General features: G+C 46.9%; 3 protein-coding genes across 5 annotated transcripts in view; all 3 read right to left on the bottom strand.

Moving 5' to 3' along the window:
- The window catches only part of LOC306832917 (uncharacterized protein), a gene marked incomplete at both ends in the record, with an annotated part of 33616 nt that extends 16267 nt beyond the window's left edge, over positions 1–17349 (bottom strand). The window contains 24 exons of the mRNA XM_079357938.1: positions 125–704; positions 1040–1551; positions 1816–2415; positions 2763–2838; positions 3133–3242; positions 3507–4086; positions 4422–4933; positions 5198–5777; positions 6113–6624; positions 6889–7468; positions 7804–8315; positions 8580–9179; positions 9527–9602; positions 9897–10006; positions 10271–10870; positions 11179–11697; positions 11962–12537; positions 12709–12713; positions 12893–13388; positions 13655–13844; positions 14972–15081; positions 16181–16774; positions 17041–17198; positions 17300–17349. Coding sequence (XP_079214064.1) covers positions 125–704; positions 1040–1551; positions 1816–2415; positions 2763–2838; positions 3133–3242; positions 3507–4086; positions 4422–4933; positions 5198–5777; positions 6113–6624; positions 6889–7468; positions 7804–8315; positions 8580–9179; positions 9527–9602; positions 9897–10006; positions 10271–10870; positions 11179–11697; positions 11962–12537; positions 12709–12713; positions 12893–13388; positions 13655–13844; positions 14972–15081; positions 16181–16774; positions 17041–17198; positions 17300–17349 — 9238 coding nt within the window. The remainder of the gene's footprint in view (positions 1–124; positions 705–1039; positions 1552–1815; positions 2416–2762; positions 2839–3132; positions 3243–3506; positions 4087–4421; positions 4934–5197; positions 5778–6112; positions 6625–6888; positions 7469–7803; positions 8316–8579; positions 9180–9526; positions 9603–9896; positions 10007–10270; positions 10871–11178; positions 11698–11961; positions 12538–12708; positions 12714–12892; positions 13389–13654; positions 13845–14971; positions 15082–16180; positions 16775–17040; positions 17199–17299) is intronic.
- LOC306832745 (collagen alpha-3(VI) chain-like) overlaps positions 1–24289 on the bottom strand; it is a 112530-nt gene that overhangs the window by 59603 nt on the left and 28638 nt on the right. The gene's annotated exons all lie outside the window — the stretch shown is intronic.
- LOC306832916 (collagen alpha-3(VI) chain-like) lies at positions 17560–24121 on the bottom strand (the record flags this gene model as incomplete). Its single annotated transcript, XM_079357937.1, has 11 exons — positions 17560–17640; positions 18358–18467; positions 18734–19333; positions 19567–20160; positions 20427–21026; positions 21127–21136; positions 21342–21853; positions 22120–22719; positions 22953–23546; positions 23813–23970; positions 24072–24121. The coding sequence occupies 11 exons, from the start codon at positions 24119–24121 to the stop codon at positions 17560–17562; spliced, it is 3909 nt and encodes a 1302-aa protein (XP_079214063.1).

Genomic DNA, 24289 nt, shown 5'->3' with positions numbered 1-24289 from the left:
GAGCACTTCCCCCTTATCTCGGAATGCCGCTACACAAATGTCAGACTTATTTTCCTTGCCTCAGTTTAGGTCAAATAAATCATGTGTCTATCTGGCCAGTAAAGGGCCATGCTTGTGAACATACCAGAAACAGTTGGTGGTTCTGGGGCGACCTCGATAACCACAGACTCCACGGAGGACTGAAGTTGTTGTTGGACATTGGGAAGGTCAGTGAATTCAGACACAGTTAGTGCATAACTGGGCTCGTGGGATATCTTCTGCAGTTCTTTGCTGTCAGCGCTCCTGGTTCCAATTGCAAAGGTCAAGACACCCAGCTGTTTGAGAGCAGAGGCTGGTTGATCAACACTGTCAAAAGACCTTCCACCACTTATCAAAACTAGGACCTGTGGGACTCCTTCCTGGATCCTGCTTCCAGCAGAGGCCGTGAAGACATTATCCCTCAAGTACTGGAGAGCTGCTCCAGTGTTGAGGGGTCTTCCACCTTTGTGCCTCAATCCTCTGACAGTGTCAAGGATGTCTCCTTTTGTGGTGTACGTGTTCAGATAGAATTGCACAGCTGGATCTCTGCTGTACTGAACCACTGAGACACGGTCTTTGTTGTCATCCACACTGAGTGTCTCTACAACTCTTTGGACAAAGTCTTTCACAGCTGGGAAGCCACTTCTAGTACCATCAGATCCATCCAACAAGAACACAACATCTTTTCCTGCTGGCTTTCTCTCCACTAGGGAACAAAGAAGTTCAGAAATGTTCAGGTTCCTGTGTCAAATGTTTACCACGTCAAAGTCAGAAGACCGAAGCTAACCTGGAATTTAGCAACCTATGCCGTTTCATCTGGAACAAACGTATCGTCATAGTGCTGCTGGCTTACCTCGGCTTCAATAAATAACACGTTCATACTGTTCAATTTGCATCCTACCATGACCTGGGAAAATCAAAATCTAACACTTTTCTTACCAGTTGTTGTTGGTGTGATGGGCGTGGCCCTGGTTAGCACTGTGTTCATGACAGAGTAGAGCTGTTTCTGGGCACTGGGGAGATCAGTGAAGTCAGACACTGACAGAGCGTAACTTGGCTCATATGATATCTTCTGCAGCTCCCCACTGTCAGAGTTCCTTGTGCCAATGCCTATCACATAGACGCCCTGCTGTTTGAGAGCAGAGGCCGGGGTATCGACATTGTCAAAAGACCTTCCACCATTTAGCAGGACCAACATTTGTGGAACACCTTGCAGGCGCCTGCTCCCGGAGGAGTTTGTAAAGGCGTTGTCCCTGACATATTGGAGGGCTGCCCCGGTGTTGAGGGGTCTGCCTCCTCTATGTCTCAGCCCTCTGACTGTATCCAAAATATCCTGTTTTGTGCTGTATGTGTTCAGATAGAAATGGATCTCTGTATCTTTGCTGTATTGGACCACAGAGACACGGTCTTTGTTAGGTCCTACGTTCAATTTCTCCACCACTTTCTCAACAAAATCTAGCATGGCAGGGAAGCCACTCCTTGTGCCGTCAGAACCATCCAGAAGGAACACGATATCCTTTTTGGCAGTGTCGACTGAGAACAGACAGGAAGACATTAAGTGAAATTTTCTGCAAAATCTACACTGCTGTGCTAATCATCAAGTGGTGCAATTTTCCTTGATTTCTTTGTTTTGGAATCACCTAAGGCTGGCTTATTCAATCTAAACAATGGGGGAGCACTTCCCCCTTATCTCGGAATGCCGCTACACAAATGTCAGACTTATTTTCCTTGCCTCAGTTTAGGTCAAATAAATCATGTGTCTATCTGGCCAGTAAAGGGCCATGCTTGTGAACATACCAGAAACAGTTGGTGGTTCTGGGGCGACCTCGATAACCACAGACTCCACGGAGGACTGAAGTTGTTGTTGGACATTGGGAAGGTCAGTGAATTCAGACACAGTTAGTGCATAACTGGGCTCGTGGGATATCTTCTGCAGTTCTTTGCTGTCAGCGCTCCTGGTTCCAATTGCAAAGGTCAAGACACCCAGCTGTTTGAGAGCAGAGGCTGGTTGATCAACACTGTCAAAAGACCTTCCACCACTTATCAAAACTAGGACCTGTGGGACTCCTTCCTGGAGCCTGCTTCCAGCAGAGGCCGTGAAGACATTATCCCTCAAGTACTGGAGAGCTGCTCCAGTGTTGAGGGGTCTTCCACCTTTGTGCCTCAATCCTCTGACAGTGTCAAGGATGTCTCCTTTTGTGGTGTATGTGTTCAGATAGAATTGCACAGCTGGATCTCTGCTGTACTGAACCACTGAGACACGGTCTTTGTTGTCATCCACACTGAGTGTCTCTACAACTCTTTGGACAAAGTCTTTCACAGCTGGGAAGCCACTTCTAGTACCATCAGATCCATCCAACAAGAACACAACATCCTTTCCTGCTGGCTTTCTCTCCACTAGGGAACAAAGAAGTTCAGAAATGTTCAGGTTCCTGTGTCAAATGTTTACCACGTCAAAGTCAGAAGACCAAAGCTAACCTGGAATTTAGCAACCTATGCCGTTTCATCTGGAACAAACGTATCGTCATAGTGCTGCTGGCTTACCTCGGCTTCAATAAATAACACGTTCATACTGTTCAATTTGCATCCTACCATGACCTGGGAAAATCAAAATCTAACACTTTTCTTACCAGTTGTTGTTGGTGTGATGGGCGTGGCCCTGGTTAGCACTGTGTTCATGACAGAGTAGAGCTGTTTCTGGGCACTGGGGAGATCAGTGAAGTCAGACACTGACAGAGCGTAACTTAGCTCATATGATATCTTCTGCAGCTCCCCACTGTCAGAGTTCCTTGTGCCAATGCCTATCACATAGACGCCCTGCTGTTTGAGAGCAGAGGCCGGGGTATCGACATTGTCAAAAGACCTTCCACCATTTAGCAGGACCAACATTTGTGGAACACCTTGCAGGCGCCTGCTCCCGGAGGAGTTTGTAAAGGCGTTGTCCCTGACGTATTGGAGGGCTGCCCCGGTGAAGAGGGGTCTGCCTCCTCTATGTCTCAGCCCTCTGACTGTATCCAAAATATCCTGTTTTGTGCTGTATGTGTTCAGATAGAAATGGATCTCTGCATCTTTGCTGTATTGGACCACAGAGACACGGTCTTTGTTAGGTCCTACGTTCAATTTCTCCACCACTTTCTCAACAAAATCTAGCATGGCAGGGAAACCACTCCTTGTGCCGTCAGAACCATCCAGAAGGAACACGATATCCTTTTTGGCAGTGTCGACTGAGAACAGACAGAAAGACATTAAGTGAAATTTTCTGCAAAATCTACACTGCTGTGCTAATCATCAAGTGGTGCAATTTTCCTTGATTTCTTTGTTTTGGAATCACCTAAGGCTGGCTTATTCAATCTAAACAATGGGGGAGCACTTCCCCCTTATCTCGGAATGCCGCTACACAAATGTCAGACTTATTTTCCTTGCCTCAGTTTAGGTCAAATAAATCATGTGTCTATCTGGCCAGTAAAGGGCCATGCTTGTGAACATACCAGAAACAGTTGGTGGTTCTGGGGCGACCTCGATAACCACAGACTCCACGGAGGACTGAAGTTGTTGTTGGACATTGGGAAGGTCAGTGAATTCAGACACAGTTAGTGCATAACTGGGCTCGTGGGATATCTTCTGCAGTTCTTTGCTGTCAGCGCTCCTGGTTCCAATTGCAAAGGTCAAGACACCCAGCTGTTTGAGAGCAGAGGCTGGTTGATCAACACTGTCAAAAGACCTTCCACCACTTATCAAAACTAGGACCTGTGGGACTCCTTCCTGGAGCCTGCTTCCAGCAGAGGCCGTGAAGACATTATCCCTCAAGTACTGGAGAGCTGCTCCAGTGTTGAGGGGTCTTCCACCTTTGTGCCTCAATCCTCTGACAGTGTCAAGGATGTCTCCTTTTGTGGTGTATGTGTTCAGATAGAATTGCACAGCTGGATCTCTGCTGTACTGAACCACTGAGACACGGTCTTTGTTGTCATCCACACTGAGTGTCTCTACAACTCTTTGGACAAAGTCTTTCACAGCTGGGAAGCCACTTCTAGTACCATCAGATCCATCCAACAAGAACACAACATCTTTTCCTGCTGGCTTTCTCTCCACTAGGGAACAAAGAAGTTCAGAAATGTTCAGGTTCCTGTGTCAAATGTTTACCACGTCAAAGTCAGAAGACCAAAGCTAACCTGGAATTTAGCAACCTATGCCGTTTCATCTGGAACAAACGTATCGTCATAGTGCTGCTGGCTTACCTCGGCTTCAATAAATAACACGTTCATACTGTTCAATTTGCATCCTACCATGACCTGGGAAAATCAAAATCTAACACTTTTCTTACCAGTTGTTGTTGGTGTGATGGGCGTGGCCCTGGTTAGCACTGTGTTCATGACAGAGTAGAGCTGTTTCTGGGCACTGGGGAGATCAGTGAAGTCAGACACTGACAGAGCGTAACTTGGCTCATATGATATCTTCTGCAGCTCCCCACTGTCAGAGTTCCTTGTGCCAATGCCTATCACATAGACGCCCTGCTGTTTGAGAGCAGAGGCCGGGGTATCGACATTGTCAAAAGACCTTCCACCATTTAGCAGGACCAACATTTGTGGAACACCTTGCAGGCGCCTGCTCCCGGAGGAGTTTGTAAAGGCGTTGTCCCTGACGTATTGGAGGGCTGCCCCGGTGAAGAGGGGTCTGCCTCCTCTATGTCTCAGCCCTCTGACTGTATCCAAAATATCCTGTTTTGTGCTGTATGTGTTCAGATAGAAATGGATCTCTGCATCTTTGCTGTATTGGACCACAGAGACACGGTCTTTGTTAGGTCCTACGTTCAATTTCTCCACCACTTTCTCAACAAAATCTAGCATGGCAGGGAAGCCACTCCTTGTGCCGTCAGAACCATCCAGAAGGAACACGATATCCTTTTTGGCAGTGTCGACTGAGAACAGACAGGAAGACATTAAGTGAAATTTTCTGCAAAATCTACACTGCTGTGCTAATCATCAAGTGGTGCAATTTTCCTTGATTTCTTTGTTTTGGAATCACCTAAGGCTGGCTTATTCAATCTAAACAATGGGGGAGCACTTCCCCCTTATCTCGGAATGCCGCTACACAAATGTCAGACTTATTTTCCTTGCCTCAGTTTAGGTCAAATAAATCATGTGTCTATCTGGCCAGTAAAGGGCCATGCTTGTGAACATACCAGAAACAGTTGGTGGTTCTGGGGCGACCTCGATAACCACAGACTCCACGGAGGACTGAAGTTGTTGTTGGACATTGGGAAGGTCAGTGAATTCAGACACAGTTAGTGCATAACTGGGCTCGTGGGATATCTTCTGCAGTTCTTTGCTGTCAGCGCTCCTGGTTCCAATTGCAAAGGTCAAGACACCCAGCTGTTTGAGAGCAGAGGCTGGTTGATCAACACTGTCAAAAGACCTTCCACCACTTATCAAAACTAGGACCTGTGGGACTCCTTCCTGGAGCCTGCTTCCAGCAGAGGCCGTGAAGACATTATCCCTCAAGTACTGGAGAGCTGCTCCAGTGTTGAGGGGTCTTCCACCTTTGTGCCTCAATCCTCTGACAGTGTCAAGGATGTCTCCTTTTGTGGTGTACGTGTTCAGATAGAATTGCACAGCTGGATCTCTGCTGTACTGAACCACTGAGACACGGTCTTTGTTGTCATCCACACTGAGTGTCTCTACAACTCTTTGGACAAAGTCTTTCACAGCTGGGAAGCCACTTCTAGTACCATCAGATCCATCCAACAAGAACACAACATCTTTTCCTGCTGGCTTTCTCTCCACTAGGGAACAAAGAAGTTCAGAAATGTTCAGGTTCCTGTGTCAAATGTTTACCACGTCAAAGTCAGAAGACCAAAGCTAACCTGGAATTTAGCAACCTATGCCGTTTCATCTGGAACAAACGTATCGTCATAGTGCTGCTGGCTTACCTCGGCTTCAATAAATAACACGTTCATACTGTTCAATTTGCATCCTACCATGACCTGGGAAAATCAAAATCTAACACTTTTCTTACCAGTTGTTGTTGGTGTGATGGGCGTGGCCCTGGTTAGCACTGTGTTCATGACAGAGTAGAGCTGTTTCTGGGCACTGGGGAGATCAGTGAAGTCAGACACTGACAGAGCGTAACTTGGCTCATATGATATCTTCTGCAGCTCCCCACTGTCAGAGTTCCTTGTGCCAATGCCTATCACATAGACGCCCTGCTGTTTGAGAGCAGAGGCCGGGGTATCGACATTGTCAAAAGACCTTCCACCATTTAGCAGGACCAACATTTGTGGAACACCTTGCAGGCGCCTGCTCCCGGAGGAGTTTGTAAAGGCGTTGTCCCTGACGTATTGGAGGGCTGCCCCGGTGAAGAGGGGTCTGCCTCCTCTATGTCTCAGCCCTCTGACTGTATCCAAAATATCCTGTTTTGTGCTGTATGTGTTCAGATAGAAATGGATCTCTGCATCTTTGCTGTATTGGACCACAGAGACACGGTCTTTGTTAGGTCCTACGTTCAATTTCTCCACCACTTTCTCAACAAAATCTAGCATGGCAGGGAAGCCACTCCTTGTGCCGTCAGAACCATCCAGAAGGAACACGATATCCTTTTTGGCAGTGTCGACTGAGAACAGACAGGAAGACATTAAGTGAAATTTTCTGCAAAATCTACACTGCTGTGCTAATCATCAAGTGGTGCAATTTTCCTTGATTTCTTTGTTTTGGAATCACCTAAGGCTGGCTTATTCAATCTAAACAATGGGGGAGCACTTCCCCCTTATCTCGGAATGCCGCTACACAAATGTCAGACTTATTTTCCTTGCCTCAGTTTAGGTCAAATAAATCATGTGTCTATCTGGCCAGTAAAGGGCCATGCTTGTGAACATACCAGAAACAGTTGGTGGTTCTGGGGCGACCTCGATAACCACAGACTCCACGGAGGACTGAAGTTGTTGTTGGACATTGGGAAGGTCAGTGAATTCAGACACAGTTAGTGCATAACTGGGCTCGTGGGATATCTTCTGCAGTTCTTTGCTGTCAGCGCTCCTGGTTCCAATTGCAAAGGTCAAGACACCCAGCTGTTTGAGAGCAGAGGCTGGTTGATCAACACTGTCAAAAGACCTTCCACCACTTATCAAAACTAGGACCTGTGGGACTCCTTCCTGGAGCCTGCTTCCAGCAGAGGCCGTGAAGACATTATCCCTCAAGTACTGGAGAGCTGCTCCAGTGTTGAGGGGTCTTCCACCTTTGTGCCTCAATCCTCTGACAGTGTCAAGGATGTCTCCTTTTGTGGTGTACGTGTTCAGATAGAATTGCACAGCTGGATCTCTGCTGTACTGAACCACTGAGACACGGTCTTTGTTGTCATCCACACTGAGTGTCTCTACAACTCTTTGGACAAAGTCTTTCACAGCTGGGAAGCCACTTCTAGTACCATCAGATCCATCCAACAAGAACACAACATCTTTTCCTGCTGGCTTTCTCTCCACTAGGGAACAAAGAAGTTCAGAAATGTTCAGGTTCCTGTGTCAAATGTTTACCACGTCAAAGTCAGAAGACCAAAGCTAACCTGGAATTTAGCAACCTATGCCGTTTCATCTGGAACAAACGTATCGTCATAGTGCTGCTGGCTTACCTCGGCTTCAATAAATAACACGTTCATACTGTTCAATTTGCATCCTACCATGACCTGGGAAAATCAAAATCTAACACTTTTCTTACCAGTTGTTGTTGGTGTGATGGGCGTGGCCCTGGTTAGCACTGTGTTCATGACAGAGTAGAGCTGTTTCTGGGCACTGGGGAGATCAGTGAAGTCAGACACTGACAGAGCGTAACTTGGCTCATATGATATCTTCTGCAGCTCCCCACTGTCAGAGTTCCTTGTGCCAATGCCTATCACATAGACGCCCTGCTGTTTGAGAGCAGAGGCCGGGGTATCGACATTGTCAAAAGACCTTCCACCATTTAGCAGGACCAACATTTGTGGAACACCTTGCAGGCGCCTGCTCCCGGAGGAGTTTGTAAAGGCGTTGTCCCTGACGTATTGGAGGGCTGCCCCGGTGAAGAGGGGTCTGCCTCCTCTATGTCTCAGCCCTCTGACTGTATCCAAAATATCCTGTTTTGTGCTGTATGTGTTCAGATAGAAATGGATCTCTGTATCTTTGCTGTATTGGACCACAGAGACACGGTCTTTGTTAGGTCCTACGTTCAATTTCTCCACCACTTTCTCAACAAAATCTAGCATGGCAGGGAAGCCACTCCTTGTGCCGTCAGAACCATCCAGAAGGAACACGATATCCTTTTTGGCAGTGTCGACTGAGAACAGACAGGAAGACATTAAGTGAAATTTTCTGCAAAATCTACACTGCTGTGCTAATCATCAAGTGGTGCAATTTTCCTTGATTTCTTTGTTTTGGAATCACCTAAGGCTGGCTTATTCAATCTAAACAATGGGGGAGCACTTCCCCCTTATCTCGGAATGCCGCTACACAAATGTCAGACTTATTTTCCTTGCCTCAGTTTAGGTCAAATAAATCAAGTGTCTATCTGGCCAGTAAAGGGCCATGCTTGTGAACATACCAGAAACAGTTGGTGGTTCTGGGGCGACCTCGATAACCACAGACTCCACGGAGGACTGAAGTTGTTGTTGGACATTGGGAAGGTCAGTGAATTCAGACACAGTTAGTGCATAACTGGGCTCGTGGGATATCTTCTGCAGTTCTTTGCTGTCAGCGCTCCTGGTTCCAATTGCAAAGGTCAAGACACCCAGCTGTTTGAGAGCAGAGGCTGGTTGATCAACACTGTCAAAAGACCTTCCACCACTTATCAAAACTAGGACCTGTGGGACTCCTTCCTGGAGCCTGCTTCCAGCAGAGGCCGTGAAGACATTATCCCTCAAGTACTGGAGAGCTGCTCCAGTGTTGAGGGGTCTTCCACCTTTGTGCCTCAATCCTCTGACAGTGTCAAGGATGTCTCCTTTTGTGGTGTATGTGTTCAGATAGAATTGCACAGCTGGATCTCTGCTGTACTGAACCACTGAGACACGGTCTTTGTTGTCATCCACACTGAGTGTCTCTACAACTCTTTGGACAAAGTCTTTCACAGCTGGGAAGCCACTTCTAGTACCATCAGATCCATCCAACAAGAACACAACATCTTTTCCTGCTGGCTTTCTCTCCACTAGGGAACAAAGAAGTTCAGAAATGTTCAGGTTCCTGTGTCAAATGTTTACCACGTCAAAGTCAGAAGACCAAAGCTAACCTGGAATTTAGCAACCTATGCCGTTTCATCTGGAACAAACGTATCGTCATAGTGCTGCTGGCTTACCTCGGCTTCAATAAATAACACGTTCATACTGTTCAATTTGCATCCTACCATGACCTGGGAAAATCAAAATCTAACACTTTTCTTACCAGTTGTTGTTGGTGTGATGGGCGTGGCCCTGGTTAGCACTGTGTTCATGACAGAGTAGAGCTGTTTCTGGGCACTGGGGAGATCAGTGAAGTCAGACACTGACAGAGCGTAACTTGGCTCATATGATATCTTCTGCAGCTCCCCACTGTCAGAGTTCCTTGTGCCAATGCCTATCACATAGACGCCCTGCTGTTTGAGAGCAGAGGCCGGGGTATCGACATTGTCAAAAGACCTTCCACCATTTAGCAGGACCAACATTTGTGGAACACCTTGCAGGCGCCTGCTCCCGGAGGAGTTTGTAAAGGCGTTGTCCCTGACGTATTGGAGGGCTGCCCCGGTGAAGAGGGGTCTGCCTCCTCTATGTCTCAGCCCTCTGACTGTATCCAAAATATCCTGTTTTGTGCTGTATGTGTTCAGATAGAAATGGATTTCTGCATCTTTGCTGTATTGGACCACAGAGACACGGTCTTTGTTAGGTCCTACGTTCAATTTCTCCACCACTTTCTCAACAAAATCTAGCATGGCAGGGAAGCCACTCCTTGTGCCGTCAGAACCATCCAGAAGGAACACGATATCCTTTTTGGCAGTGTCGACTGAGAACAGACAGGAAGACATTAAGTGAAATTTTCTGCAAAATCTACACTGCTGTGCTAATCATCAAGTGGTGCAATTTTCCTTGATTTCTTTGTTTTGGAATCACCTAAGGCTGGCTTATTCAATCTAAACAATGGGGGAGCACTTCCCCCTTATCTCGGAATGCCGCTACACAAATGTCAGACTTATTTTCCTTGCCTCAGTTTAGGTCAAATAAATCATGTGTCTATCTGGCCAGTAAAGGGCCATGCTTGTGAACATACCAGAAACAGTTGGTGGTTCTGGGGCGACCTCGATAACCACAGACTCCACGGAGGACTGAAGTTGTTGTTGGACATTGGGAAGGTCAGTGAATTCAGACACAGTTAGTGCATAACTGGGCTCGTGGGATATCTTCTGCAGTTCTTTGCTGTCAGCGCTCCTGGTTCCAATTGCAAAGGTCAAGACACCCAGCTGTTTGAGAGCAGAGGCTGGTTGATCAACACTGTCAAAAGACCTTCCACCACTTATCAAAACTAGGACCTGTGGGACTCCTTCCTGGAGCCTGCTTCCAGCAGAGGCCGTGAAGACATTATCCCTCAAGTACTGGAGAGCTGCTCCAGTGTTGAGGGGTCTTCCACCTTTGTGCCTCAATCCTCTGACAGTGTCAAGGATGTCTCCTTTTGTGGTGTACGTGTTCAGATAGAATTGCACAGCTGGATCTCTGCTGTACTGAACCACTGAGACACGGTCTTTGTTGTCATCCACACTGAGTGTCTCTACAACTCTTTGGACAAAGTCTTTCACAGCTGGGAAGCCACTTCTAGTACCATCAGATCCATCCAACAAGAACACAACATCTTTTCCTGCTGGCTTTCTCTCCACTAGGGAACAAAGAAGTTCAGAAATGTTCAGGTTCCTGTGTCAAATGTTTACCACGTCAAAGTCAGAAGACCAAAGCTAACCTGGAATTTAGCAACCTATGCCGTTTCATCTGGAACAAACGTATCGTCATAGTGCTGCTGGCTTACCTCGGCTTCAATAAATAACACGTTCATACTGTTCAATTTGCATCCTACCATGACCTGGGAAAATCAAAATCTAACACTTTTCTTACCAGTTGTTGTTGGTGTGATGGGCGTGGCCCTGGTTAGCACTGTGTTCATGACAGAGTAGAGCTGTTTCTGGGCACTGGGGAGATCAGTGAAGTCAGACACTGACAGAGCGTAACTTGGCTCATATGATATCTTCTGCAGCTCCCCACTGTCAGAGTTCCTTGTGCCAATGCCTATCACATAGACGCCCTGCTGTTTGAGAGCAGAGGCCGGGGTATCGACATTGTCAAAAGACCTTCCACCATTTAGCAGGACCAACATTTGTGGAACACCTTGCAGGCGCCTGCTCCCGGAGGAGTTTGTAAAGGCGTTGTCCCTGACGTATTGGAGGGCTGCCCCGGTGAAGAGGGGTCTGCCTCCTCTATGTCTCAGCCCTCTGACTGTATCCAAAATATCCTGTTTTGTGCTGTATGTGTTCAGATAGAAATGGATCTCTGTATCTTTGCTGTATTGGACCACAGAGACACGGTCTTTGTTAGGTCCTACGTTCAATTTCTCCACCACTTTCTCAACAAAATCTAGCATGGCAGGGAAGCCACTCCTTGTGCCGTCAGAACCATCCAGAAGGAACACGATATCCTTTTTGGCAGTGTCGACTGAGAACAGACAGGAAGACATTAAGTGAAATTTTCTGCAAAATCTACACTGCTGTGCTAATCATCAAGTGGTGCAATTTTCCTTGATTTCTTTGTTTTGGAATCACCTAAGGCTGGCTTATTCAATCTAAACAATGGGGGAGCACTTCCCCCTTATCTCGGAATGCCGCTACACAAATGTCAGACTTATTTTCCTTGCCTCAGTTTAGGTCAAATAAATCATGTGTCTATCTGGCCAGTAAAGGGCCATGCTTGTGAACATACCAGAAACAGTTGGTGGTTCTGGGGCGACCTCGATAACCACAGACTCCACGGAGGACTGAAGTTGTTGTTGGACATTGGGAAGGTCAGTGAATTCAGACACAGTTAGTGCATAACTGGGCTCGTGGGATATCTTCTGCAGTTCTTTGCTGTCAGCGCTCCTGGTTCCAATTGCAAAGGTCAAGACACCCAGCTGTTTGAGAGCAGAGGCTGGTTGATCAACACTGTCAAAAGACCTTCCACCACTTATCAAAACTAGGACCTGTGGGACTCCTTCCTGGAGCCTGCTTCCAGCAGAGGCCGTGAAGACATTATCCCTCAAGTACTGGAGAGCTGCTCCAGTGTTGAGGGGTCTTCCACCTTTGTGCCTCAATCCTCTGACAGTGTCAAGGATGTCTCCTTTTGTGGTGTACGTGTTCAGATAGAATTGCACAGCTGGATCTCTGCTGTACTGAACCACTGAGACACGGTCTTTGTTGTCATCCACACTGAGTGTCTCTACAACTCTTTGGACAAAGTCTTTCACAGCTGGGAAGCCACTTCTAGTACCATCAGATCCATCCAACAAGAACACAACATCTTTTCCTGTTGGCTTTCTCTCCACTAGGGAACAAAGAAGTTCAGAAATGTTCAGGTTCCTGTGTCAAATGTTTACCACGTCAAAGTCAGATGACCAAAGCTAACATGGAATTTAGCAACCTATGCCGTTTCATCTGGAACAAACGTATCGTCATAGTGCTGCTGGCTTACCTCGGCTTCAATAAATGACACGTTCATACTGTTCAATTTGCATCCTACCATGACCTGGGAAAATCAAAATCTGTCACTTTTCTTACCAGTTGTTGTTGGTGTGATGGGCGTGGCCCTGGTTAGCACTGTGTTCATGACAGAGTAGAGCTGTTTCTGGGCACTGGGGAGATCAGTGAAGTCAGACACTGACAGAGCGTAACTTGGCTCATATGATATCTTCTGCAGCTCCCCACTGTCAGAGTTCCTTGTGCCAATGCCTATCACATAGACGTCCTGCTGTTTGAGAGCAGAGGCCGGGGTATCGACATTGTCAAAAGACCTTCCACCATTTAGCAGGACCAACATTTGTGGAACACCTTGCAGGCGCCTGCTCCCGGAGGAGTTTGTAAAGGCGTTGTCCCTGACGTATTGGAGGGCTGCCCCGGTGTTGAGGGGTCTGCCTCCTCTATGTCTCAGCCCTCTGACTGTATCCAAAATATCCTGTTTTGTGCTGTATGTGTTCAGATAGAAATGGATCTCTGCATCTTTGCTGTATTGGACCACAGAGACACGGTCTTTGTTAGGTCCTACGTTCAATTTCTCCACCACTTTCTCAACAAAATCTAGCATGGCAGGGAAGCCACTCCTTGTGCCGTCAGAACCATCCAGAAGGAACACGATATCCTTTTTGGCAGTGTCGACTGAGAACAGACAGGAAGAAATTAAGTGAAATTTTCTGCAAAATCTACACTGCTGTGCTAATCATCAAGTGGTGCAAGTGTCTTTGATTTCTTTGTTTTGGTATCACCTAAGGCTGGCTTATTCAATCTAAACAATGGGGGAGCACTTCCCCCTTATCTCGGAATGCAGCTACAAAAAAATGTCAGAATTGTTTTCCTTGCCTCAGTTTAGGTCAAATAAATCATGTGTCTATCTGGCCAGTAAAGGGCCATGCTTGTGAACATACCAGAAACAGTTGGTGGTTCTGGGGCGACCTCGATAACCACAGACTCCACGGAGGACTGAAGTTGTTGTTGGACATTGGGAAGGTCAGTGAATTCAGACACAGTTAGTGCATAACTGGGCTCGTGGGATATCTTCTGCAGTTCTTTGCTGTCAGCGCTCCTGGTTCCAATTGCAAAGGTCAAGACACCCAGCTGTTTGAGAGCAGAGGCTGGTTGATCAACACTGTCAAAAGACCTTCCACCACTTATCAAAACTAGGACCTGTGGGACTCCTTCCTGGAGCCTGCTTCCAGCAGAGGCCGTGAAGACATTATCCCTCAAGTACTGGAGAGCTGCTCCAGTGTTGAGGGGTCTTCCACCTTTGTGCCTCAATCCTCTGACAGTGTCAAGGATGTCTCCTTTTGTGGTGTACGTGTTCAGATAGAATTGCACAGCTGGATCTCTGCTGTACTGAACCACTGAGACACGGTCTTTGTTGTCATCCACACTGAGTGTCTCTACAACTCTTTGGACAAAGTCTTTCACAGCTGGGAAGCCACTTCTAGTACCATCAGATCCATCCAACAAGAACACAACATCTTTTCCTGTTGGCTTTCTCTCCACTAGGGAACAAAGAAGTTCAGAAATGTTCAGGTTCCTGTGTCAAATGTTTACCACGTCAAAGTCAGATGACCAAAGCTAACATGGAATTTAGCAACCTATGCCGTTTCATCTGGAACAAACGTATCGTCATAGTGCTGCTGGCTTACCTCGGCTTCAATAAATGACACGTTCATACTGTTCAATTTGCATCCTACCATGACCTGGGAAAATCAAAATCTGTCACTTTTCTTACCAGTTGTTGTTGGTGTGATGGGCGTGGCCCTGGTTAGCACTGTGTTCATGACAGAGTAGAGCTGTTTCTGGGCACTGGGGAGATCAGTGAAGTCAGACACTGACAGAGCGTAACTTGGCTCATATGATATCTTCTGCAGCTCCCCACTGTCAGAGTTCCTTGTGCCAATGCCTATCACATAGACGTCCTGCTGTTTGAGAGCAGAGGCCGGGGTATCGACATTGTCAAAAGACCTTCCACCATTTAGCAGGACCAACATTTGTGGAACACCTTGCAGGCGCCTGCTCCCGGAGGAGTTTGTAAAGGCGTTGTCCCTGACGTATTGGAGGGCTGCCCCGGTGTTGAGGGGTCTGCCTCCTCTATGTCTCAGCCCTCTGACTGTATCCAAAATATCCTGTTTTGTGCTGTATGTGTTCAGATAGAAATGGATCTCTGCATCTTTGCTGTATTGGACCACAGAGACACGGTCTTTGTTAGGTCCTACGTTCAATTTCTCCACCACTTTCTCAACAAAATCTAGCATGGCAGGGAAGCCACTCCTTGTGCCGTCAGAACCATCCAGAAGGAACACGATATCCTTTTTGGCAGTGTCGACTGAGAACAGACAGGAAGAAATTAAGTGAAATTTTCTGCAAAATCTACACTGCTGTGCTAATCATCAAGTGGTGCAAGTGTCTTTGATTTCTTTGTTTTGGTATCACCTAAGGCTGGCTTATTCAATCTAAACAATGGGGGAGCACTTCCCCCTTATCTCGGAATGCAGCTACAAAAAAATGTCAGAATTGTTTTCCTTGCCTCAGTTTAGGTCAAATAAATCATGTGTCAATCTGGCCAGTAAAGGGCCATGCTTGTGAACATACCAGAAACAGTTGGTGGTTCTGGGGCGACCTTGATAGCCACAGACTCCATGGAGGACTGAAGTTGTTGTTGGACATTGGGAAGGTCAGTGAATTCAGACACAGTTAGTGCATAACTGGGCTCGTGGGATATCTTCTGCAGTTCTTTGCTGTCAGCGCTCCTGGTTCCAATTGCAAAGGTCAAGACACCCAGCTGTTTGAGAGCAGAGGCTGGTTGATCAACACTGTCAAAAGACCTTCCACCACTTATCAAAACTAGGACTTGTGGGACTCCTTCCTGGAGCCTGCTTCCAGCAGAGGCCGTGAAGACATTATCCCTCAAGTACTGGAGAGCTGCTCCAGTGTTGAGGGGTCTTCCACCTTTGTGCCTCAATCCTCTGACAGTGTCAAGGATGTCTCCTTTTGTGGTGTACGTGTTCAGATAGAATTGCACAGCTGGATCTCTGCTGTACTGAACCACTGAGACACGGTCTTTGTTGTCATCCACACTGAGTGTCTCTACAACTCTTTGGACAAAGTCTTTCACAGCTGGGAAGCCACTTCTAGTACCATCAGATCCATCCAACAAGAACACAACATCTTTTCCTGCTGGCTTTCTCTCCACTAGGGAACAAAGAATTTCAGACATGTTCAGGTTCCTGTGTCAAATGTTTACCACGTCAAAGTCAGATGACCAAAGCTAACCTGGAATTTAGCAACCTACGCCGTTTCATCTGGAACAAACGTATTGTCATAGTGCTGCTGGCTTACCTCGGCTTCAATAAATAACACATTCATACTGTTCAATTTGCATCCTACCATGACCTGGGAAAATCAAAATCTGTCACTTTTCTTACCAGTTCTCGTTGGTGTGATGGGCGTGGCCCTGGTTAGCACTGTGTTAATAACAGAGGAGAGCTGTTCCTGGGCACTGGGGAGGTCATTGAAATCAGATACTGACAGAGCGTAACTTGGCTCATATGATATTTTCTGCAGCTCCCCACTGTCAGAGTTCCTTGTGCCAATGCCTATCACATAGACACCCTGCTGTTTGAGAGCAGAGGCTGGGGTATCGACAATGTCAAAAGACCTTCCACCATTTAGCAGGACCAACATTTGTGGAACACCTTGCAGGCGCCTGCTCCCGGAGGAGTTTGTAAAGGCGTTGTCCCTGACGTATTGGAGGGCTGCACCGGTGAAGAGGGGTCTGCCTCCTCTATGTCTCAGCCCTCTGACTGCATCCAAAATATCCTGTTTTGTGCTGTATGTGTTCAGATAGAAATGGATCTCTGCATCTCTACTGTATTGGACCACAGAGACACGGTCGTTGTTAGGTCCTACGTTCAATTTCTCCACCACTTTCTCAACAAAATCTAGCATGGCAGGGAAGCCACTCCTTGTGCCGTCAGAACCATCCAGAAGGAACACGATATCCTTTTTGGCAGTGTCGACTGAGAACAGACAGGAAGACATTAAGTGAAATTTTCTACAAAATCTACACTGCTGTGCTAATCATCAAGTGGTGCAATTGTCTATGATTTCTTTGTTTTGGAATCACCTAAGGCTGGCTTATTCAATCTAAACAATGGGGGAGCACTTCCCCCTTATCTCGGAGTGCCGCTACACAAAAATGTCAGACTTATTTTCCTTGCCTCAGTTTAGGTCAAATAAATCATGTGTCTATCTGGCCAGTAAAGGGCCATGCTTGTGAACATACCAGAAACAGTTGGTGGTTCTGGGGCGACCTTGATAGCCACAGACTCCACGGAGGACTGAAGTTGTTGTTGGACATTGGGAAGGTCAGTGAATTCAGACACAGTTAGTGCATAACTGGGCTCGTGGGATATCTTCTGCAGTTCTTTGCTGTCAGCGCTCCTGGTTCCAATTGCAAAGGTCAAGACACCCAGCTGTTTGAGAGCAGAGGCTGGTTGATCAACACTGTCAAAAGACCTTCCACCACTTATCAAAACTAGGACCTGTGGGACTCCTTCCTGGAGCCTGCTTCCAGCAGAGGCTGTAAAGACATTATCCCTCAAGTACTGGAGAGCTGCTCCAGTGTTGAGGGGTCTTCCGCCTTTGTGCCTCAATCCTCTGACAGTGTCAAGGATGTCTCCTTTTGTGGTGTACGTGTTCAGATAGAATTGCACAGCTGGATCTCTGCTGTACTGAACCACTGAGACACGGTCTTTGTTGTCATCCACACTGAGTGTCTCTACAACTCTTTGGACAAAGTCTTTCACAGCTGGGAAGCCACTTCTAGTACCATCAGATCCATCCAACAAGAACACAACATCTTTTCCTGCTGGCTTTCTCTCCACTAGGGAACAAAGAATTTCAGACATGTTCAGGTTCCTGTGTCAAATGTTTAACACGTCAAAGTCAGATGACCAAAGCTAACCTGGAATTTAGCAACCTACGCCGTTTCATCTGGAACAAACGTATTGTCATAGTGCTGCTGGCTTACCTCGGCTTCAATAAATAACACGTTCATACTGTTCAATTTGCATCCTACCATGACCTGGGAAAATCAAAATCTGTCACTTTTCTTACCAGTTGTTGTTGGTGTGATGGGCGTGGCCCTGGTTAGCACTGTGTTCATGACAGAGTAGAGCTGTTTCTGGGCACTGGGGAGATCAGTGAAGTCAGACACTGACAGAGCGTAACTTGGCTCATGTGATATCTTCTGCAGCTCCACACTGTCAGAGTTCCTTGTGCCAATGCCTATCACATAGACCTCCTGCTGTTTGAGAGCAGAGGCCGGGGTATCGACATTGTCAAAAGACCTTCCACCATTTAGCAGGACCAACATTTGTGGAACACCTTGCAGGCGCCTGCTCCCGGAGGAGTTTGTAAAGGCGTTGTCCCTGACGTATTGGAGGGCTGCCCCGGTGTTGAGGGGTCTGCCTCCTCTATGTCTCAGCCCTCTGACTGTATCCAAAATATCCTGTTTTGTGCTGTATGTGTTCAGATAGAAATGGATCTCTGCATCTTTGCTGTATTGGACCACAGAGACACGGTCTTTGTTAGGTCCTACGTTCAATTTCTCCACCACTTTCTCAACAAAATCTAGCATGGCAGGGAAGCCACTCCTAGTGCCGTCAGAACCATCCAGAAGGAACACGATATCCTTTTTGGCAGTGTCGACTGAGAACAGACAGGAAGAAATTAAGTGAAATCTTCTGCAAAATCTACACTGCTGTGCTAATCATCAAGTGGTGCAAGTGTCTTTGATTTCTTTGTTTTGGTATCACCTAAGGCTGGCTTATTCAATCTAAACAATGGGGGAGCACTTCCCCCTTATCTCGGAATGCAGCTACAAAAAAATGTCAGAATTGTTTTCCTTGCCTCAGTTTAGGTCAAATAAATCATGTGTCAATCTGGCCAGTAAAGGGCCATGCTTGTGAACATACCAGAAACAGTTGGTGGTTCTGGGGCGACCTTGATAGCCACAGACTCCATGGAGGACTGAAGTTGTTGTTGGACATTGGGAAGGTCAGTGAATTCAGACACAGTTAGTGCATAACTGGGCTCGTGGGATATCTTCTGCAGTTCTTTGCTGTCAGCGCTCCTGGTTCCAATTGCAAAGGTCAAGACACCCAGCTGTTTGAGAGCAGAGGCTGGTTGATCAACACTGTCAAAAGACCTTCCACCACTTATCAAAACTAGGACTTGTGGGACTCCTTCCTGGAGCCTGCTTCCAGCAGAGGCCGTGAAGACATTATCCCTCAAGTACTGGAGAGCTGCTCCAGTGTTGAGGGGTCTTCCACCTTTGTGCCTCAATCCTCTGACAGTGTCAAGGATGTCTCCTTTTGTGGTGTACGTGTTCAGATAGAATTGCACAGCTGGATCTCTGCTGTACTGAACCACTGAGACACGGTCTTTGTTGTCATCCACACTGAGTGTCTCTACAACTCTTTGGACAAAGTCTTTCACAGCTGGGAAGCCACTTCTAGTACCATCAGATCCATCCAACAAGAACACAACATCTTTTCCTGCTGGCTTTCTCTCCACTAGGGAACAAAGAATTTCAGACATGTTCAGGTTCCTGTGTCAAATGTTTACCACGTCAAAGTCAGATGACCAAAGCTAACCTGGAATTTAGCAACCTACGCCGTTTCATCTGGAACAAACGTATTGTCATAGTGCTGCTGGCTTACCTCGGCTTCAATAAATAACACATTCATACTGTTCAATTTGCATCCTACCATGACCTGGGAAAATCAAAATCTGTCACTTTTCTTACCAGTTCTCGTTGGTGTGATGGGCGTGGCCCTGGTTAGCACTGTGTTAATAACAGAGGAGAGCTGTTCCTGGGCACTGGGGAGGTCATTGAAATCAGATACTGACAGAGCGTAACTTGGCTCATATGATATTTTCTGCAGCTCCCCACTGTCAGAGTTCCTTGTGCCAATGCCTATCACATAGACACCCTGCTGTTTGAGAGCAGAGGCTGGGGTATCGACAATGTCAAAAGACCTTCCACCATTTAGCAGGACCAACATTTGTGGAACACCTTGCAGGCGCCTGCTCCCGGAGGAGTTTGTAAAGGCGTTGTCCCTGACGTATTGGAGGGCTGCACCGGTGAAGAGGGGTCTGCCTCCTCTATGTCTCAGCCCTCTGACTGCATCCAAAATATCCTGTTTTGTGCTGTATGTGTTCAGATAGAAATGGATCTCTGCATCTCTACTGTATTGGACCACAGAGACACGGTCGTTGTTAGGTCCTACGTTCAATTTCTCCACCACTTTCTCAACAAAATCTAGCATGGCAGGGAAGCCACTCCTTGTGCCGTCAGAACCATCCAGAAGGAACACGATATCCTTTTTGGCAGTGTCGACTGAGAACAGACAGGAAGACATTAAGTGAAATTTTCTACAAAATCTACACTGCTGTGCTAATCATCAAGTGGTGCAATTGTCTATGATTTCTTTGTTTTGGAATCACCTAAGGCTGGCTTATTCAATCTAAACAATGGGGGAGCACTTCCCCCTTATCTCGGAGTGCCGCTACACAAAAATGTCAGACTTATTTTCCTTGCCTCAGTTTAGGTCAAATAAATCATGTGTCTATCTGGCCAGTAAAGGGCCATGCTTGTGAACATACCAGAAACAGTTGGTGGTTCTGGGGCGACCTTGATAGCCACAGACTCCACGGAGGACTGAAGTTGTTGTTGGACATTGGGAAGGTCAGTGAATTCAGACACAGTTAGTGCATAACTGGGCTCGTGGGATATCTTCTGCAGTTCTTTGCTGTCAGCGCTCCTGGTTCCAATTGCAAAGGTCAAGACACCCAGCTGTTTGAGAGCAGAGGCTGGTTGATCAACACTGTCAAAAGACCTTCCACCACTTATCAAAACTAGGACCTGTGGGACTCCTTCCTGGAGCCTGCTTCCAGCAGAGGCTGTAAAGACATTATCCCTCAAGTACTGGAGAGCTGCTCCAGTGTTGAGGGGTCTTCCGCCTTTGTGCCTCAATCCTCTGACAGTGTCAAGGATGTCTCCTTTTGTGGTGTACGTGTTCAGATAGAATTGCACAGCTGGATCTCTGCTGTACTGAACCACTGAGACACGGTCTTTGTTGTCATCCACACTGAGTGTCTCTACAACTCTTTGGACAAAGTCTTTCACAGCTGGGAAGCCACTTCTAGTACCATCAGATCCATCCAACAAGAACACAACATCTTTTCCTGCTGGCTTTCTCTCCACTAGGGAACAAAGAATTTCAGACATGTTCAGGTTCCTGTGTCAAATGTTTAACACGTCAAAGTCAGAAGACCAAAGCTAACCTGGAATTTAGCAACCTACGCCGTTTCATCTGGAACAAACGTATTGTCATAGTGCTGCTGGCTTACCTCGGCTTCAATAAATAACACGTTCATACTGTTCAATTTGCATCCTACCATGACCTGGGAAAATCAAAATCTGTCACTTTTCTTACCAGTTGTTGTTGGTGTGATGGGCGTGGCCCTGGTTAGCACTGTGTTCATGACAGAGTAGAGCTGTTTCTGGGCACTGGGGAGATCAGTGAAGTCAGACACTGACAGAGCGTAACTTGGCTCATGTGATATCTTCTGCAGCTCCACACTGTCAGAGTTCCTTGTGCCAATGCCTATCACATAGACCTCCTGCTGTTTGAGAGCAGAGGCCGGGGTATCGACATTGTCAAAAGACCTTCCACCATTTAGCAGGACCAACATTTGTGGAACACCTTGCAGGCGCCTGCTCCCGGAGGAGTTTGTAAAGGCGTTGTCCCTGACGTATTGGAGGGCTGCCCCGGTGTTGAGGGGTCTGCCTCCTCTATGTCTCAGCCCTCTGACTGTATCCAAAATATCCTGTTTTGTGCTGTATGTGTTCAGATAGAAATGGATCTCTGCATCTTTGCTGTATTGGACCACAGAGACACGGTCTTTGTTAGGTCCTACGTTCAATTTCTCCACCACTTTCTCAACAAAATCTAGCATGGCAGGGAAGCCACTCCTAGTGCCGTCAGAACCATCCAGAAGGAACACGATATCCTTTTTGGCAGTGTCGACTGAGAACAGACAGGAAGAAATTAAGTGAAATTTTCTGCAAAATCTACACTGCTGTGCTAATCATCAAGTGGTGCAAGTGTCTTTGATTTCTTTGTTTTGGTATCACCTAAGGCTGGCTTATTCAATCTAAACAATGGGGGAGCACTTCCCCCTTATCTCGGAATGCAGCTACAAAAAAATGTCAGAATTGTTTTCCTTGCCTCAGTTTAGGTCAAATAAATCATGTGTCAATCTGGCCAGTAAAGGGCCATGCTTGTGAACATACCAGAAACAGTTGGTGGTTCTGGGGCGACCTTGATAGCCACAGACTCCATGGAGGACTGAAGTTGTTGTTGGACATTGGGAAGGTCAGTGAATTCAGACACAGTTAGTGCATAACTGGGCTCGTGGGATATCTTCTGCAGTTCTTTGCTGTCAGCGCTCCTGGTTCCAATTGCAAAGGTCAAGACACCCAGCTGTTTGAGAGCAGAGGCTGGTTGATCAACACTGTCAAAAGACCTTCCACCACTTATCAAAACTAGGACTTGTGGGACTCCTTCCTGGAGCCTGCTTCCAGCAGAGGCCGTGAAGACATTATCCCTCAAGTACTGGAGAGCTGCTCCAGTGTTGAGGGGTCTTCCACCTTTGTGCCTCAATCCTCTGACAGTGTCAAGGATGTCTCCTTTTGTGGTGTACGTGTTCAGATAGAATTGCACAGCTGGATCTCTGCTGTACTGAACCACTGAGACACGGTCTTTGTTGTCATCCACACTGAGTGTCTCTACAACTCTTTGGACAAAGTCTTTCACAGCTGGGAAGCCACTTCTAGTACCATCAGATCCATCCAACAAGAACACAACATCTTTTCCTGCTGGCTTTCTCTCCACTAGGGAACAAAGAATTTCAGACATGTTCAGGTTCCTGTGTCAAATGTTTACCACGTCAAAGTCAGATGACCAAAGCTAACCTGGAATTTAGCAACCTACGCCGTTTCATCTGGAACAAACGTATTGTCATAGTGCTGCTGGCTTACCTCGGCTTCAATAAATAACACATTCATACTGTTCAATTTGCATCCTACCATGACCTGGGAAAATCAAAATCTGTCACTTTTCTTACCAGTTCTCGTTGGTGTGATGGGCGTGGCCCTGGTTAGCACTGTGTTAATAACAGAGGAGAGCTGTTCCTGGGCACTGGGGAGGTCATTGAAATCAGATACTGACAGAGCGTAACTTGGCTCATATGATATTTTCTGCAGCTCCCCACTGTCAGAGTTCCTTGTGCCAATGCCTATCACATAGACACCCTGCTGTTTGAGAGCAGAGGCTGGGGTATCGACAATGTCAAAAGACCTTCCACCATTTAGCAGGACCAACATTTGTGGAACACCTTGCAGGCGCCTGCTCCCGGAGGAGTTTGTAAAGGCGTTGTCCCTGACGTATTGGAGGGCTGCACCGGTGAAGAGGGGTCTGCCTCCTCTATGTCTCAGCCCTCTGACTGCATCCAAAATATCCTGTTTTGTGCTGTATGTGTTCAGATAGAAATGGATCTCTGCATCTCTACTGTATTGGACCACAGAGACACGGTCGTTGTTAGGTCCTACGTTCAATTTCTCCACCACTTTCTCAACAAAATCTAGCATGGCAGGGAAGCCACTCCTTGTGCCGTCAGAACCATCCAGAAGGAACACGATATCCTTTTTGGCAGTGTCGACTGAGAACAGACAGGAAGACATTAAGTGAAATTTTCTACAAAATCTACACTGCTGTGCTAATCATCAAGTGGTGCAATTGTCTATGATTTCTTTGTTTTGGAATCACCTAAGGCTGGCTTATTCAATCTAAACAATGGGGGAGCACTTCCCCCTTATCTCGGAGTGCCGCTACACAAAAATGTCAGACTTATTTTCCTTGCCTCAGTTTAGGTCAAATAAATCATGTGTCTATCTGGCCAGTAAAGGGCCATGCTTGTGAACATACCAGAAACAGTTGGTGGTTCTGGGGCGACCTTGATAGCCACAGACTCCACGGAGGACTGAAGTTGTTGTTGGACATTGGGAAGGTCAGTGAATTCAGACACAGTTAGTGCATAACTGGGCTCGTGGGATATCTTCTGCAGTTCTTTGCTGTCAGCGCTCCTGGTTCCAATTGCAAAGGTCAAGACACCCAGCTGTTTGAGAGCAGAGGCTGGTTGATCAACACTGTCAAAAGACCTTCCACCACTTATCAAAACTAGGACCTGTGGGACTCCTTCCTGGAGCCTGCTTCCAGCAGAGGCTGTAAAGACATTATCCCTCAAGTACTGGAGAGCTGCTCCAGTGTTGAGGGGTCTTCCGCCTTTGTGCCTCAATCCTCTGACAGTGTCAAGGATGTCTCCTTTTGTGGTGTACGTGTTCAGATAGAATTGCACAGCTGGATCTCTGCTGTACTGAACCACTGAGACACGGTCTTTGTTGT

Source organism: Symphodus melops (genome assembly GCF_947650265.1).
Source record: "Symphodus melops genome assembly, chromosome: 12".
NCBI lineage: Eukaryota > Metazoa > Chordata > Actinopteri > Labriformes > Labridae > Symphodus > Symphodus melops.
This window is presented reverse-complemented; position numbering and strand designations above follow the sequence as displayed.